Source organism: Varanus komodoensis, unplaced genomic scaffold (genome assembly GCF_004798865.1).
Source record: "Varanus komodoensis strain SLA01 unplaced genomic scaffold, ASM479886v1 scaffold4, whole genome shotgun sequence".
Taxonomy (NCBI): Eukaryota; Metazoa; Chordata; class Lepidosauria; order Squamata; family Varanidae; genus Varanus; species Varanus komodoensis.
The window spans coordinates 9287061-9299897 of NW_025335941.1; the positions used below are offsets into that span (position 1 = coordinate 9287061).

At 39.1% G+C, this 12837-nt stretch overlaps 1 protein-coding gene across 3 annotated transcripts in view; it reads left to right on the top strand.

Annotated features, from left to right (window-relative positions):
• KDM6A (lysine demethylase 6A) overlaps positions 1-12837 on the top strand; it is a 139648-nt gene that overhangs the window by 51741 nt on the left and 75070 nt on the right. For all 3 annotated transcript variants that reach the window (XM_044442763.1, XM_044442764.1, XM_044442765.1), the window contains exon 5: positions 5479-5537. In XM_044442763.1, coding sequence (XP_044298698.1) covers positions 5479-5537 — 59 coding nt within the window. The remainder of the gene's footprint in view (positions 1-5478; positions 5538-12837) is intronic.

The following is a 12837-nucleotide window of genomic DNA, read 5'->3' on the forward strand; positions in this document are numbered from 1 at the left end:
TCAGCACGTCATATCTTGGATGTGAGAAGAATGCTGACATTCTTTTCGTCCTGTGCTAAATTTGTCTGCTAATTGCAAAGACTTTTTTGTGGCCTACAGCAAATGGTCCAAAGGTGAACTGATCAGCCCTCAGTGACTTGCACACTGGATCACAGAGATGATTAAGCTTGGATACCAACTGACTGGACTGCATTTACCTGAACCACCCAGAGCACACTCTAATAAGTCAGCCGCAATGTCCTCAGTGCTGTATGCCAGTTTTCTACTCCAAGATCTATGTAAGGTGGCAACATGGACCATCCTTTTGACCTTTGTTTGACACTATTGTTTGAATGCCTGCATCAGGCAAGACTGCTCTTTTGACCAAGTGGTCCTCTCGGTGGTGCTCTGATGACAATACCATGCTTCTCCATTTCAAAATGAGCATACTAGTCACTCGTGTGTGGTGTACAGTGGCCACAAAGAAGAAAGTAAGGTTGCTTATCTATAAATGATGTTCTTTGAGTGCCCTTCTGTGCCTTCACACCAACCCCACATTGGTGTTACTAGCTTCATAATTTTCTTCATGACCCATGTTGCATCACGTAGGCCAATTCAAACTTCACAGCTTTACCATCTTGGTTCCAAGGCCAAAATATTGATCTTTCAGTCAAACTAGGAAAATTGCAAAAAAATCCTTCCTTATATACTGGGGGGAGGAAGGGTGTGGGGCTCCTGCCAAAATGAGCTAAGCTAGGAAAATCTTCCCAACAACAGGCCCTGCACAGGCACCGAGCCCACATGTATGAATGCACACTTGAAGAACATCAGTTACAGGTAAGCAACTGTACCCCCCCCCCAAACCTTCTCTCTCAGTCTCAGCCTCTTTTCCCCTCTCATGCTTCTCAATTCCATCCCTGCTTTCAGTGACCCATTTCTGTTCTTTTTGTGGAAGATAAATAAGCATGTTCTTTCCCAGAAATGTTGTTAATATTGGTTTAGTTAAAAAGTAGAACTTGAGGCTAATTAGCAGAGGTTTTAGAAGAAATGGAATAAATCCTTCATTTTGAAATCACTTGTCCAGTATTTTACTTGAAATTTTAAAAGTCTGTTAAAAACATTATGGAAAATGAGGGTGAACAAAAACAAAAACCCACAGCCACTTAACCCCCCCCCCCCCAATATTTCTCATTGTCATCAAATACATGGAATGTTTCAGGAAATGCCTGACCCTTCCATTCTCACCAGTTACTGTTGAGATGTAACACAGGTTTTGGTGGCAATTGGTGGGTTAATTAACTGAAGTTCCTAAGTTTCTTTGTTCAGCTGTCATGGTGATGACCCTCAAATGCCACAACTGGAAAAAAGAAAGAGGTTCTCTTCACACTGCTAAAACACTGTTATGTCTGAATATAACCTTTATTCTTTCCTTCCATTTTGTATTTGCAACTATATAGGCATTTCTTCTGTTAATGTTTCCTGCTTTTGCTGTGCCTGATTCACTTTTCACCATCACTGCTTAACAGCTTCTGACTTCAACCTGAATACAGGTTTTTCCACACTGAAAGAATGGGCCTGAGGGCAACGATAATATTTTGTGAAAATGTTTCAAAAAAATTTCCAATAATATATCTTCTCTAAAATATGTTTTCAGTTTTTCAAAGTATATTGTTTCATAAATATATGCCCACCCATGGCCTGCCCATTGTAGCAGTGACTCTGTTATCACCAGAAGCTTCAGTGGTCCGTTCTCTCTTCTCATCTGCATAGCTTTGATCACAGCAGGTGAAGAAGTAGAACGGAGTGGCATTTGTAATCATACCTCCGTAAACATTGGGCCTGGGGATGGCAACAGCAGCAAAAACCGTGCACGCATCTGCCATGGGCATCACAGTCTGGATTGGCTCATGGTGGCAGCAGAAGCAGTGTATCCAAGATGCACTATAGCTGAGTCTGCTTGGACTACCCAGATAAGAGCAGCCTAGCCTGAACATTAGCCATCTGAACAGGTGCAGGCAAGACATGGGTGTAAGTGGTTGAACTGGACAGAGGGCAGAACAGAGGAAGGGTTGAGTGTGTCTTTATGGATACAGGTGCAACTTGGATGACAAGTGGAGCCCAAGTTTGGAACGAATAAAGAAAGGTGATGGGAATAATACAGTTTAATCCTATGCATGTTTAAAGTAACTAGCAGAAGTAGGTTCCCTGAATTCATATTTTTGTCTTCAGTATATTCTGTTCTCTTGTGAAGAGCAAATGCCTAACTTAGCTTTGTAATACTTTTTTTTCCTGCATCTACTTCAGAAAATGGTTTGTATGCTTTGAAACTACTTTTCCAATATCAGGTCCTTGTTGCTTTTTTTCAGCATATGTTGCAGATGTCCCCATTTTCTGTTACCAGTCCCTATCTAAATCATTCTCCCTGTTTTTAACTTTGGTGTGGCTTCTGTCAGATAAAAAAATTAAGTTGGAGAATGTAATTAAACATTAAATCACAAACAATTGCTCTTGCATTTTGCTCTGGTAACTAGGCATTATTAGAATGAATCCTTGAACGGAAAATAAGTTAAGTCTGGGTCTTTCACAAGTTTTTATTAGAATTAAAAATTAAAATAAGATTTATTAGGTAATATGAAACCTTGGAAGGAACATGGCTTAAGTTATTTTAGAGGTATGTTAAAACTGGAGTGATAAAAATAAAGTATAAAGAAAATGAGGGCATATCAAATTCTCATATTCCAATGTTTGCATAAGAAGCATTCAGTTACTATTCAATATAGATCATGAAGAGACTGCATTAAATTGAGGTTCTAATCTTTAGAAATAAAACAAAAATATTACATTAAAGGCATATGTTAATAGCTAACTAGGACTACGCAAGGAATGCAAATACTTGAAATCGATTTCATCAAAGATGTCTGGTACTGGATTGGAAAACATCTCCCATGGACAACTTTTCACATGAATGTCCAAGAAAGCTTTTATAAACTATTTGGTTATTTGGTGAAATTCTGGGAAAAACAAAAATAATTTGGTTTTACAAAAAGCTTATATTTTTATATATATAGTGTGTGTGTGTGTGTGTCTCTTTATCTGTGTTTCATCCCCCAAGGTTAAAAAAAATTGAAATTTTATAATGCCTAATGTCAGAAATACAACTGTAAATGACTTCTAATCCTATTGTTGTTGTTACTCTGTTTTTTTAAATGCATAAACCTGCTTTAAAGATGATGCTTAACCCAAGGGGTTCTTGAATCCTGGGTTGTCATAATGTATGAACACAAATGTGTTACCTGCAGTTTGTTAACAATGAGCAACCGAGAGACTCAATTCACACATAATCTCTATGCATTCTTGATAGTTGTGGCCAAGTGTCAGTGAGCAAGCACGCCGCATCATACATGTTCATTGCTTCAGTTTTCTGACATAATCCATATTCTTGGGTTTGTTATTAGTGTCTGAAACCATATTTCTGATACCATAGTCTTGGCAATGCTCAAGAATGGAATGGACATGTGATGGAGGTTCTGAGTAGGCACTTCTTGCAGCCTAATGTTTTAGCTAAAGTTACTTATTTTTCTGTTTATAGCCTGGCTTTCTTGCAAGGACCTCAAAACAATGTACAATGTACTTTATATCCCCTCATCAAAATTTTATCCTCACAACAACCGTGTGAGGTGGGTTGAGCTGAGAGATTATAACCAGTGGTGTTATCATCATCATCATCATCTTCATATCCTGCCTTTTTTTCCTCTTGTGAAGAAACCTAAGGCGACTTACATACAAGGCGACTTACAAGGCTATTTCATATGCAATTATAGCTTTTATAATTGTTCATTTTTAATCCCGCCACACTTGGGTGGTGCCGCAATTGTGGAACAAGCTCCCCAGAGAGGTCCGCCTGGCACTAGCGCTTCTTTCCTTTTGGCATAATGTGAAAACCGTTTTATTCTCCCAGTATGTTAATTGTTAACTTGTTTTAGTTAGTGAGTTTATATTTTAAAATTGGATGCTGGGCAACTGTTATTCTTATTTCTATTTTTAGGATTAATTTGTTGTAAACCATCCCGAGACGTCTAAGTATGGGACGGTATAGAAAAGTTCTAAATAAATAAATGTCCCATGTCCATTTTAATACCGTTTCCAGTCCTGGATTTATTGGAGAGAGTGGGATATGTACATATACTGTAGCTGTGGTGTTATTGGTATCTCTCCCTTTCCTAAGAAAAGGAAGAAAGATAGTGTTTGGTTAGGTTTATTGAATGGGTTTATTTGCCATGATGTATAATACCAGCTGCCTGTGCCCTCCTGTCTTTGCCTCTGCAGAGCACTAAATATGCAAACCCCCTACCTTGACCCCCCTTTTTTTTCCTTCATCACACATGAGGTTTCTTTCTTTTTTTCTTTTCTGTTTTTACTCTGCTTATTTGAACAGGAAAGACAGGAGAGAATCCTTATCTAAAAGTGGACCTAGTAATCTGTCTTTTGCATTCAGGAGCTTTGTTGCTTTCCACCCACATACAGGATTGCTTCTAAACAGGTGGCTTCTCATGATACCCAATTATTGCTCTTTAACCCTAAGCTACATGTGGAATTGCAGTTAATGGTCCACATTTCAGGAGATCTAGCATCTCTTCTGTATGCATGTCCCAGTGTGTTCTGTCCATAATAGTGTGGGAAGGGAGAATTCTGAATGCATTATTTTAATTAATTTTTAAATCAATTATTTAATTTGCATTACAACACTTTTTAAAGGCAATATTGGGCAATTGTTTTAATGGCCTTTTAAAAAGCTAACTATTGTAACACTAATTAAGTTTAAAATATCACAAACAAAAAACAAAAGACATGATGGCAAAACAATACCGCCTAGAAAGACATCAAGTTTAAGTACTATAACATGAATTAACTACATGTTTTTAAAATATACAGGTGAGAAGGCATTAGTGTGAATTAAATATAAGAGTGAAACACACACACACACACAGATAAAATGGTGCTGATGTAAGAGTGTGCCATTTCGTTCTTTCAATAATTAACAATTAGATTTTCTTTTGACAGAGAATCATGGGAAAAACGCAGAACAGTAATTTCATGTAAATAATCAATAAAAAGTGACTGAAAAATAGTGTTATTTCATCTGCTGTGAAAGGACCTCAGGTGACTAGTCAGAAAGGAAGTATAACCTAACATAATGAAGTGGTATATCTTTGAATGTTAGCTGTTCAACAACAACCTTATTTCATATCTTGCATGTTTCCTTAGTCCTACTTGTCTACTGTGTCAATTGCAGCTTTATTTTTGGGATGTAGCAATAGTAAAATGTTTGCCAATATGAATAATATTTTACTACTTTGATCAAGCATTTTATGTCAAGACTTTAAAATGTGACAGTGACTAAACACTTTGTCAGTAATGTACTTCAATATTATTTGAGAAAATTTAAAACATGCATTTCTGCATATCTGTTCTTTAAAAATGTTTCATTTCTTCTTGCAGAATGCTGCCTTTTTATATGGCCTTGGCTTGGTCTACTTCCATTATAATGCATTTCAGTGGTAAGTGGCAGAAGCAACTGGGGGCTTTGACGTTTCTGTGAAATATGTGCTGGTCTGTAGTTTTAGTGCTATCTTGTTTAAATAAATAATTTGACTTTACTGTGAACCTATGGATATTGGGAATGAAATGGAAAAATCCTAAAATATTTCCTTTAAAAAAAATACTTGCTAGCCAGTAAGAGTCTGTTTGCTCAAGGTAGACAGGACCATGAATTGCAATTTGAGCCTAGTGTGATTCAGTATCTCATAGATTAAATCAATCACACTTGGTTGTTTTCAGACACAGTAGGAAACCATGATTAGTTAAAAGCAGGACGCATAGCAGGATACATGACCTTACATTTGATAACTTAAGAGTTATGCTATGCTTTAGTGTTAAGTACAAAAGAGGCCTTAAGGAAATATTAGGTTTATGAGACAAAAAACTAACATAGCTTGTTCCAACTTTGATTCATGCAAATATTTTGAACACAAAAAAACAATTACACATAGTGCACACATAAGTGAGAGAAAGTGAATGCTTAGTCATGTCTGGTTTATGTACCTAGGGAGGTAAAAGAAACAAGTTGTAATTTAGATAGTGGTTGAAATTGGGAACAAATATTCATTCATTCATTCATTCATGTATGCATGCATGCACACACGTATTTATAGGCCACTTATAACTGCCAAAAGGCCTTTCTATGTAGGTTACAATATATTAAATATATAAGAACACATTTAAACATTTAAACAGTTAAAACATTTAAAAGATTAAAAACATCAATACAATAGCAATATAAAAAGGCCACAGCATTCATAAAGGCTAAATATTATATTTTTTAAAAAAAGATATGTCTTTGACTGGTGCCAAAAAGAGAGATGGTGCCAGATGAATTTCCCTAGGGAGGGAGTTCTAGAGAAGGGGAGTGTCAGTGGAAAAGGCCCTTTGCTTAATTGCCACCCTTTTCACCTCCCTGAGGGGTGGCTCTCACAGAAGGGCCTCCTGCACTGATCTTAGGGGACGGGTAGGTATATACAGGTGTAGACGATCCTGAATATCAAATACGGATTTTCTTACTATAATTTCTTATAATATTGAAATGTGCTGGCCTAGGTCTTAGCTCCATATTGCTGGAAAAAATGCTATGGCAGGTGGAGGAAGTAGATAATATAATCCAGTGTTCTGTTTAACTAAACATAAGAAAAGCTGTGCTGGATCAGACCGAAGGTCCATTTGGTCCAGCACTCCACATGCATGGTGGCAAACCTGCTGCCCACAGGATCACTCAAGCAGAATGGGTGCAAGAATCCATCTGCCCAAGCTCTGCAGCAGCTGGTGTATACAGGCATGCCACCCGTGCTCAAAGGGGCAAATAGCAAGGCCAATAGCCTGAAATAGCCTCCCTCATGGCTCTGTCCAGTCCCCTTTTAAAGCCATCCAGATTGGTGGCCATCACCACTTCCAGTGGCAGCAAATTCCATAGTGTAACTATACATTGTGTGAAGAAGTACTTCTTTTTATTTGTCCTAAACCTCCCACCAATCAGCTTCATATCTCTTTCTCTGCTTTATCCACACCATGAGTTTATGTGTGAATCTGTTTTTGTTGTTTTTAATGTGTAAGCTGCCCAGGGAGCATAAATTTACTGAAAAACAAAACAAATACTTGGGGTGAATGTATTTCAAGACAGACAGGAAACAAAAATACTTGGGCAGGTAATTTAAGGAGTGCCAACCAGCAGATTGAGAGAGTTGAATCACTGGACAATTAAATATCTGCCATTAAGATTAATTGCTGTTGGACAAAAATAATGTAGAATTATTTAAACAGTATGAGTATTGTTAATCCATCCTCTTGATCTGTTTGTGGCTAGTCAATTATATGCTGACTGAATTGAGAGGGAGGGAATTTCCTGTCAGCAAGGAGATTGCTTCATTTGCAGAAGCCATGAGTGCAGAACCTATTAATATCCAAGGCATTGTCCCTCTGTGAAACTATGAAAAAGAAAAAAATGTGGTTTGAAGCAGCCGTAGTACCAGAAACAGTAGTTGAGAATTTTTCCGAACATTTTCCAGGATTCTTAAGTCTGAGAACATCAGACTAGTGGATAACAAACATAGGTACAAACTCTGAAATGAAAAATCTAGAACTTTCATTGAATGGGGATCTTGATGTATCTTTGGAAGATATTGCTGCCCAGAGGGGGAAGCTAACCATCTTACTGATCATTTTCTCAAGAAATTACTGGGGCCAAACTACAGAGGACATTAGTGTTTCATTGAGCACATTTAACCTGACCACTTCTTCTTTTGAAAAGGTACATTTTCAGAATCTTGTTCCCAAAACATATTTCCAATCTGATTCAGAGCCCTGTACTAGCTTGCTGCTATAAATTACTTGTTTTTGTTTGCTTTTTGCCCCTAAAAGTACAATGTACTGCCAACAACACCGTTGGTGACAAATGAACATGGAGTACAGGATGATATTCAGCTAAACATTGTTGTCATCCAGATCCTGACCACCTTTAGGATTAGGGGAGCTGCTTTTTTTCAAAATAGAAGCAGACAGGTTAAGCAAACCTGTTTAAATATTTGATTCATAGCAGATATAGTTTGGCCCTCTGGTGATGAGTATGACCCTGTCAACTGAAGATCTAATCTACTTAGAAAAAAATACTGAGTATTGCTTAGCTACAGGATTTTCTGGATGAAAGCAATAACCTTTCTGAACCCACTTTTAACCTGGCTTTCAACTTCTTGGAAGGTGTGGGTGGACTGAAATTCTTGTGTTAGCTGATAGCAGCTATGGCCTCCCATTTATAAGACAAGGGAATACTTTTCTATTGATGTTTCATGACTGGTCAACATGAAGCCTTATGGCGAATGTGGTGAGCTAGAAATTTAATTAATAAACATCCTTCTGTGGGCTACTGAATTTTAAATGGACTAGCATAAACATCTTATTGGTGTTTGATAAATAAGTACTTTGTTCTTTTCTTTAGGGACACATGCATAGCCCTTTAAGTACATAAAGGTACTTCGGAGAGCTTGTGCTCTTCCTCCCTAGCTATGTCTCATTACCCAGCTTCACCTGAACAGAAAGATAGATTCAGGAAAAAGCTTGGAGCTTATAAATGTAAACATCAGCACAGTTTTGCTGTCTTGATTAAAATGTTTGCACTTCTGGGAGGCAAATGTATTTAGTTAACTAATTTATACCATGTAAAATAGCTAAAATACCTCAAAGTGGTTTACACAATCAGACTTTAAAATAAATAAATTAATTATATAATTTTTCATTGGTTAAACATTGAAAGCCAAAATTTCAGAATACAACTGGTGTCAAGAGCAGGACTTTCTCCCACTCTCTTCCTTCTCTAGCAGACAAGGGAAAAGGGCTGATCAGTTATCTTAGTAATCACAAAAGTCTGTATTTAGGAAGGTAAGTCATCAGGTAAACAGGTTCCAAGTTTTTCAAGATATTATATACCAGCAGCAAGATCTTGAACTTGGTTGGGTACTAATAGGCAGCCAGTGTATTTAACATTGGTGTTTAACCCTGGCATACAAACAGAAGCCCCATTTAGCAGTCATATTCTGCATCAGTTGCCGTTTTTGGGTCAAACAAAAGAGGAGCCCCACATAAAATACATTACAGTAATCTAAATGTACTTAATGCATGGACTACAGTGGTCATGCTACCTCTGTTCGGGAACATTGCAGTTGGCTTATCAAACCAAAGTTTGCAATTTTTCATGTAAGCAAAGTGATGAACAAGAAGTTTCAAGAAAAAAAAGTCTATATAGGACCAGAAAAGCCTGATGTTCAAACTGGATGCCAACAAGGAAGAGGCACTTGAGATCATATTGCAAATATACATTGGTTACTGGAGCGCACTAAATGATTTTTTAAAGGAGCCGTCTGTTGCATTACAGACCATGGCAGTATCTTTGTGTGGATCACAGGAAGCTATGGATGGTCCCTGAAAGAATTGGGTGCCTTGGACAGAATATGGAGAAAGAGAATGGTTTCTTACAGGCAAAGATGTTTGACAAGGGTATATTTTATCTTCCTATCTGTTTAATCATTATGCTGGAGCATATTGGAAAGAAAGCTGGATTAGGATCAGAGGAATGAGTGAAAATTGTCAAAAGAGCCATCAATAACGTAAGATATGTAGATGATAAGCTATTACTGGCAGAAAGTAGCAATGAATTGAAATGAAAATGAAAGAAAAAATGAAATGAATTGAAATGAAAATGAAAGCACAAACAGGACTGCAGCTTAATAAAACAAAAACAAAAAACATGCCTACAAAAGAATTACAGAACGTTACTGTCAGCAATGAAGAAGGATTTTTCATACCTTGGCTCAACTGCAGCCAAGAAATTCAAAGAAGACTGAGACTTGGGAAGGCAGCAATGAAAGAATTAAGAAAATATGATCAAATGTAAGGATGTTTCACTGAAGACAAAGGCCAAGATCATCCAAACTACTGTATTCCCAATTACAATGTAGGTGTGAAAAGTAACAGGAAGAAAAATGATGTGTACAAAACGTGCTGGAGGAGAGCTGTGCAAATACCCTGGGCTTCCAGAAAGGGTCCTAGTCAAACCAGAGCTTTCCCTAGAAGCAAAAATTACAAAACTAGAGCTATGGACACTTTATGAGGAGGCAAGACTCACTGGAAAAGACAATCGTGCTTCTATCGGGAAAAGTCAAAAGCAGAAGAACAAGATGACCAAATATGAGATGGATATCTATAGATGGACCAGATGGTGTATTGGACACCTCAACAAGTTACGTACTTAAAGTAGCAGTCAAGTTGGCATGAAATCAAGCTATTTTATCTTCAGAATACCTCACAAAAGGATCATAGCAGGCCTTGTGAGTTCCAATATAGATTTACTGGGGACCATGATAGAAATCCTGAAATCACTTAGATGAGCTGTGCTGGATGGCTACTTGAAGATGTGATGGAGGCAGCAAAGTAAGCCTTCTTTGCTAACCATAGTGGTGTGCAGAAATTTTGGTAGTTGAGTAATTTCAGTGCCATCCAGTAGGACTTGAGGCTAATCAGCAGTGGGTTTTAAAAGAAAGTGAATAAATCCTTAATTAGCATAAGAACTCCCTGGTAAGCAGATGGTATTTTTGTGGATACTACTAACCCCATCTCAGCCCCCTAACCTGCACCAAAAGTCCAAATGAGCAAAGCTGAGCCAAATCAACCCCACCCAGCTTGCCACCAAGCTTTTTGATGACATATACAAGGTCATTTCCCTTATCCATAATCAGAACAGGGATAAGTGAGATCTTACTGTGAACTGACAGGAATATCAGGCCAGTAGTCATGCCACCAGGCACCTGCACAACACCTTCAACACCCTGTACCTAATGGGTTTGGAAGATCGTCCACTAATAAAACAGGTCACACACTGACAACCAGTCATCCACGCAGTCCTTGGCACGTCATTAAAACCATCCACAAGGTGATCATATGTGACAAAAAAAGCAACATTTTCTACCTTTGCTGAATAGGAGTCCTTTGGTCCACACCAGGCCTCTGTCTAATAGGTATCTGACTGACTGCCCACTCTGAGGCCTGAAACAATCATCTGTCAAGGTTGACATGGCAGTGATTCCTCTTTCTACACTCCTGTCCAAGCCTTCTTAGACTTTTCATATCTACTGTCACATCAGTTCCTGAAAAGGCTGCAGAACATTGCCCCACAAATTTGACCCTTTGTTCCGAGCTGGAACCTCTCTGCAAATCCTGCAGGTCCTTTCCAGTGAATTGTGTGCCCTCTGAATCACTCAGCCACACCTCACCTTTCACAAAGCAGTCTTATGTTCGGATTGCTCTTTCCTCCCAAAGGTTGCTTACCATTTCATCTTTATCAGGACACAGTCTTGCCGGCTTTCTTCACTACCCATCCAAACTGATGGAGTCCACTCTGCACAGCCTAGACATACACAGGGTCCTTGCATTCTGCTGATCCCATATGGAATCCTTTAATCAAACCCAGAGACTTTTTGTCTTCTATGGTGAAAGGTAGAGGCGAACCAATAAATCTCAAAAGCTGGCACACTGGGTGATCAAAATGATCTTATTAGTTGTTAGTTGCGAAGTTGCATCCGATCCATTGCGACCCCATGGACAACATTCCTCCAGGCCTTCCTGTCCTCCACCATCCCCCGGAGTCCACTTAAGCTCACGCTGACTGCTTCAGTGACTCCATCCCGCCGCCTCATTCTCTGCCGTCCCTTCTTTTGCTGTCAATTGTTCCCAGCGTTAGACTGCAACTTCCTGAAAGACCCAGGGCAACACTCTACAAGGGCAGTGGCCACCTTGTCGACCCTCCCTGCTGGCATTTCCCTAATTGATCTCTGCGAAGTGATTTTGTGAGTAAGTGTAATGGTAGGCTCTGGCAAGCATTCCCACCGGACATGAGCCATACCAGTTTTGCTGATTCAGATTCAGCAAAGAATCTGAAGAATCTGAATACCATTGATTAATGGGATTGAACAACAGAGGGTTGTTCAAGGTCTTGAGACCCAGCAGGAGGTATCAGATAGGGGATATTATTTCGAGGGCAAGCAGGAAGACCAAACAATTAAACCCTGGGAATGTTGGGCAGTCACAGCCCTAGGAGGGAAATGCTGACATGGGCAGTTCCTCCAAGGAGAAACCTCCATCTTGTGAGCAGGTGGACCTGATTGCTCACCATCTTTACCAAAGAGTACCCCAATTCAGCACAGAAAGGCATGCCGCCTCCTGCAGGGGGACACAGATGGATTCATAAGGGGAGCTTTGGGTAGTAATCAGGCTGAGGTTTGGGCTCAACAGACTGCTTTCTGCATGCTCAGAGACTTGGCTGGATGATATGTACGTAGACACAACAAGAGCAAAAGAAGCAGTTTGAGGCTTGTGTTTGTTGGAGATAATGCAGCTCACAACAAGCTGCAACATGGTCCACACCACTGACATTTGTCAAGCACTATCAGTTTAATGTCCACACTAGACAAAATTGTTCCCTTGTTAGAGTGGTCTTCTCAGCAGTTATCTGCTGACAACACCTCCACACCACCAGTTCAGGGTAAGCTTGCTAGTTGCCCATGTATGTGATGTACAGAGACCACAAAGAAGAAAGTCAGGTTGCTTACCTGTTACTGTTGTTCTTGGAATGGTCATTTGTGCATTCACACAACCCACACGGTGACCCCACATCAGTGTCATTCATCTCCAGCATCTTTGAGCAACTAAATTGCATTGTACTTGGGCTTGAGGTCAGCCATTCACAGCAATTGTCTCAGTGAA